General features: G+C 48.3%; 1 protein-coding gene across 1 annotated transcript in view; it reads right to left on the bottom strand.

Annotated features, from left to right (window-relative positions):
- Positions 1-434: 434 nt before the first annotated feature.
- Positions 435-5550, bottom strand: part of PEG10 (paternally expressed 10) — a gene marked incomplete at its 5' end in the record, with an annotated part of 6834 nt that continues 1718 nt past the window's right edge. The window contains 2 exon segments of the mRNA XM_021717964.1: positions 435-5450; positions 5453-5546. Of these exon segments, the coding sequence (XP_021573639.1) occupies positions 4276-5450; positions 5453-5546 (1269 nt within the window).

Below are 5550 nucleotides of genomic sequence, written 5' to 3'. Positions count from 1 at the left end.
CACTGTCATGTGGTTCTTACAGAGTTTGCTGCTGTTGTTGCTGTTGATTTGTTTTCTTTCTTTTGATTTTTGGGTTGATCCATGTGTGTTTTCAATCTTTTTCTTTCACTCATGTGAAAGGGCATTGTCATTACTTTTTTTTCTTTCTTCTGCATTATATATACTTTCTTAAGTGTTTCTCATAGAGCTGGTCTGAGAGAGTGTAAGTTCTTAGGGATTGAATGTCTGGAAAATATGTTATTTCTTCATCACTGATGAAACTTAGCTTACCTGGATAGGTAATTCTTGGTTGAAATTGTTTATCTTTGAGAACTATGAAGATTGGGCTCCAAGTTCTCCTGAAGAGTTTCTGTAGATAAATCTGCTGCTATTCTAATTAGTCTTCCCTGGTAGGTAACCTGACCTTTTTCTCTTACTGCCTTTAGGATTTTTTCTTTTTTGCACTTAACCACTAAAACTTTATTGAATTTTTATTATAACATCAATACAATACTAGTAAATAGAGAGAAATACAGAGTAAAGAGAATACAGCAATATAGTTTGAAGGAGAGGTGGGGTGGGGAAAGGAGGCAGAGGTAAGGAGGAGGTGAGAGCAAGCGTTTATCCATCATGTTCCTATAGCTTCCATGAATATTCACCATTAACAATTTCACTCCAGATCAATTTCTCAGAGGGCTCCTGTCTATTTAGGGCTTCTATTAAATCAATCTCATCACCTTGAAGCTTTCTCTGCCAGGGTTTTATCCATGTGCAATTCACTCTAAATAGGCTGACCTCCCCGCAGCTCCCTCCGAGTTTATTTGGAATCTTTAAGGGTAGCAATTACAGGGTATAGGGTCACAAGTAAGTACACATGTCCACAAAGAGAGATAATATGAATATAATGTTCTAAATAACCCCACCCACTTAAGATTACCTAATAGGCCCTCCCACCCTAAGATACTTATTATATAGATCCCCTACTACTTAAACTGATTACAGAAAGAAATAAAAACAATGCAAGTGTCCACAGACCCAGTCAATAGCATTCTACAATCTGAAACAACAAAGAGCGCCCAGTCCCCTTGCCAGGTCTCCTTCAGATGACTCCCACCGGCACCTCCTTTCAGCAGGCTGCTCTCTGCTGCCAGCCATGGAACCGCATCTGCTGTCAGATGTCTGTGGTGGGTGACAACGTGTCAATTCAGAAGACCAAGAGGTACCTGCAAGTAGAGACCTCTCCAGACTGCCCTCGTGGGTGTGCCACCCTCACTGTTCACCTGCAAGTTCACCACACAGCTTCACAGCATTCGACGAAACCAACTCTCTTTTTTCTAGTATTGGTGGCAAATACCTCATTGTTCAAACCAAATTGACCCTTCGTAAATGTATGTAAACTTACTTCCTGTTTCAGTATCCTAGCATGATGATTAGCCAGTTCTCTCCAAGTTTGCCTAACAATGGGAGCGCTGAGAACTTCTTCCTTGATTTAATTAATTAACAATGTGAATTTGGGCCAAAAGTCAATTAATTAATTTTGCCAGTTTGTTTAAAAGACTCAACTACTGGCTTTGTTACTAGTTCTAATGTTTTGAGTTATCTTTCTGCTTTATGTTTTTATTTTGCTCCCTTTCTAACTTCCTTGGATATTAAATTCCTTTGCTTTTTCCTTCCTTATGAATAAAGGCATTTTTATTGGAAAATGCCAAAAAAAAAAGGCTGAAATTAACACAAATTTGATGAACAGCAACAAATCAATGGAGTGAAAGGAAACTTAGCCAAATGTCAATTCTATAGATAATAAATTTAAAATTACTTATCCTTAACAACTACGTTTATAGATAGCATAAATAGCAATGGAGCATGGTGCACACTGCCCAAAAGTTCACCGCAAGCTCCATCACAGCCCTGGACGAGTCAGGGCCCTTGTGAGTGGGGTGACCCATATCAGTCTCCCCCCAACCTTCCTTGCCATTGGCCAGCTTCTCAGATGCCTGCTTGCGGTAGTGGCAAATGTCCGTGTGCACGTGCCGGGGCCGCAGACTACTGCCCATTTCTAGGCTTCTGCAGCTTGAAGATCAACTGACAACTGTGAGTCTGACACAGAACTGGAATTCCAACATATAGAGGATGAGTTGGTATTTGAGGTAAACGGAAGTGACATTTCAAATGAGTCCAGAGCACACACGCACCATTGTAAAAGTCACGGCTCTGGAGCACACAAGGGATTGACACGCTTTCTGAGTCCATAAATAGTCAGCCAGGGTTCTTCTTTGAAACTGTGTATCCTTGCGTGTGATTTTTAAAGGTCCAATTAATAGAAGCAAACTTACACATGAGGTTAAAATTGAGGATGGAGGATGAACAGGATAAACTGATACACACATACACTCTCATATACACACAGTTCTGAGGAGTCTCTCACTCAGTGCTATGAGAGTTCCCAGTGAAGACACGTCATACATCATGGACCATTTTCACTTTAGTTTAACAATAAGAATTGGATAGTACTTTGTAGTTCAATGGAAAGTTTTGAAGGCATTATCACTTCAAAACACTGTTCAAGGACACCACTACAGCTAAAGGTTTAAGTATTTAAACATGCAAGAGTAGGGTGGGTGATAGTAGTTCATGTGAGAGATGATGCTGATGAGAAGTGAAACTTCACCAGTGGCCTCCTCTGCATGACAATGGGAAATATACACAGTGTTGCTTCTCCTGCTCAAACTAGGTTTTGGCAATTAAAGTGCCCTGTGGTCTCCATGCGTGGCCGCAAGATGGAGTCTCTGTAACCAGGCACAAATCCTGCAGCAGTGTCCATGGCAGTGGTAAAGAATTAAACAGAAAGAGAGGGGTTAGATAAACAGTTCAAGGAAGTAGCAAGGGACCAGGCTAGAGAAGTCAGGCAGCCCCAGGATAGCACAACGTGTCCAGGAGACACCAGACGTGTCCTGGCTTAAAGAAAATCTCTGCGCTGTCTGTTGCTTAGAGTCCTTTGAGAGTTGCTTTCTGAGGCCTTTCACCCACAGGCAACTTCATGTCAGAGCCATCATCTCGGGGATCCTCTCCATCACGTGGACTCTGACCCTTCTGAAGTGGGTGCCATCAGGAAGTCTGTATCCTCAGGACCTAATTCCTCTCCTGCAAAGACGCCTCTCCCAAACACTGGAGTGTGAATCTAGGTGCTAAATCATTTCCCCCCTTTCTAAGCATGCTAATGTCATGTGTGATGAGGGGACTGGAGATGGAATGCCCAGGTGCGTATGGGGGCAGACACGTGGACAGATGTGCCAACACTTCCCATTGGTGCTCTCCCAGCCAAGTATCAACACTTGTGGAAATCCTTTCTGAAGTACCAGGACAGGCTGGCACCAATGAATTCAGAATCTCTTACAAGCTGGGTACGGAACTTTGGATTTGCTACTCTTTAGCCCTCGTGCATGATTGAGAGGTGGTCACAGTTCACAAACACTGAACACCCCTGGAGTCACCAGCAGTCTCTGGTGACCAGGTTTAGAGCTCTGTGGAAACCACTGCTGGCATGGTGATGGTAAGGTGTTGTGTCAAAGCCAGAGTCCTTGGGTACATGTGATCTGCACCAGGATGTGAAGGCACACTCTTAACAAGCAAGAGTCCTTCTGAGAGAGCACTTTCTTTTCAGGCCTGAGGTGTTTCGTGTTGTAGGGGTCTTACCTGCTCCTGGGAGAACCGGCCGAATTGCTGCTCCTTGAGAATTAATGGAACCATGAAAATGGAGTTTGAAGATGGTGGAGTTTCTGTGGGTGCAGCAAGTGGGTCGCGGAAGCCTGTCCACACTGCACCAATAGTTTTGGCTTCCTCAATAAGGCGTCGGTCCTCCAGGAATGGCAGGAGAGAACCGAAACTGTGAGAAGAGTTATGTCACTCCTCTCGTCTCCCCCTCCATAAATAAATCAGCATTCCTGTGTTTGCATCAGCTTCTCTGGAATTGTTAACCGAGAGATTTGGCAGCCTATCAGTTGGATGGTGACAGGTAAAACCTAGGCTTCCAGGATTTGCTGGAAGGTAAACTTGTTAGCTGTGGTAGATTGGCAGTCAAGTGGAAGATGGAGAGATAACCTGTTGGCAAATACTCTGTTGCTCTCGGAGGCGTGTGTGCCAGTCCAAGGTGGCCCTGATCTTCAGTAGCATTTCAGAGAGGATGTGCCTCAGCTGGCCTGAAGACAGTCACCTGATTGCACACACAATCACTGATTGAGAAGCTGAGCAGGAATAGTTTGGAGGGTAGAGACCCTAAAGGACATGACGAGGGTCTGTCTACATGGTACTGTAAGACGGAGGTGGTGGTGGAGGTGGGGGTGGGGGTGGGGGCTGCGGTGGTGGGTACTGTGGCACCGGAGGCTGGCGGTACCAGTGCGGATTCCAGGTGATCATGACAGGGACGTACAGCGACCTTCCTTGCGCGTCTCGTCCCACTGGGTACCAGGCGAAGCCCACCGGGTAGGTGGGGTACGTGGTGTAAGTGGGGTACGTCTGGTATCCGGGGACTTGAGGTACGAATTCGGTATAGGTCGCCAGGTGAGCTTGGTCGTCCAGGTTTGGGATGGACAGCCGGGGATACTGGTTCTGGATGGTGAAGCTGTTGGGAGCCCGGCAGTCGTAGGAGACCTGCAGCTTCCACCCCCTCTTCACTTGGAGAACCTGAGCGCCGTTGGGCGCGATGGTAGGTGTGATCAGCCCGTCCTTCACGTTCCTGGCCACAAAGTCACGCAGCGCAGCCATCTCGGGCTCGGACAGCGAGTACACGTGCCCGCTGGGGATGCTGTGAGCCCCGGGAATCATCTCTAGGTGCGGGTCGGCCAGGCGGTGGTCGGGATAAACGTGTTCGTCCACCGGCGTGTACACATTCTGCACGTAGTAGTACCGCACTGGTTGGTACACACGGTACCCGTCCACAGGGTAGTAGAGTGCAGGCGGTGGTCCCGGCGGGGGCAGCGCCCGCGGGATGGGCGTGTAGGGACGGCAGTGGTAGCGGCAGTACTCGGAGTCGAAGACGATGGAGCGGGTGCTCCACGTGATGTTGGGGTCGTGCGTGCTCAGCCAGCGGACGCCCAGCACCACGGGGAAGAAGGGTGACTGGGTCACATCGAAGGACAGCACCTCGCGGTGGTCACCCAGGTCGACGACGAGCGCGTGTGTCTCGTGGACCACCGGGCCCGATGCGATGGGGCGGCCATCGATGGCCTCCACGAGTATCGGCCAGTCCTTGACCCGCAGCGGGATCCCATTCTGTGCCACATACTCATGGTCGATGAAGTTGCCAGACGCACCAGAGTCGATCATGGCACGCACGAACAGCGTGTGTCGGCCCGGGAGGTGGATGTGCAACGTCACCTGGAGATGCGGAGATGAGGCGTCATCTGGAGGGGACCTTGTTGCTTCTGGCCCGGTCGCTGGAGGTCCCTCTACAGCGGGGCCGAGCAGTTTCCCGCCGGCGAGGCCTTGGAGGCTTTGGCGGGACAGTTGTCGGCGTAGTGGCCACCGTTGCCGCAGTACAGACACAGGTTCAGCTTGCGGCGACGCTCCTTCTCC

This window comes from Carlito syrichta, unplaced genomic scaffold (genome assembly GCF_000164805.1).
Source record: "Carlito syrichta isolate Samal-C Ts95f unplaced genomic scaffold, Tarsius_syrichta-2.0.1 Scaffold311602, whole genome shotgun sequence".
In the NCBI taxonomy this organism is placed as follows: Eukaryota; Metazoa; Chordata; class Mammalia; order Primates; family Tarsiidae; genus Carlito; species Carlito syrichta.
This window is presented reverse-complemented; position numbering and strand designations above follow the sequence as displayed.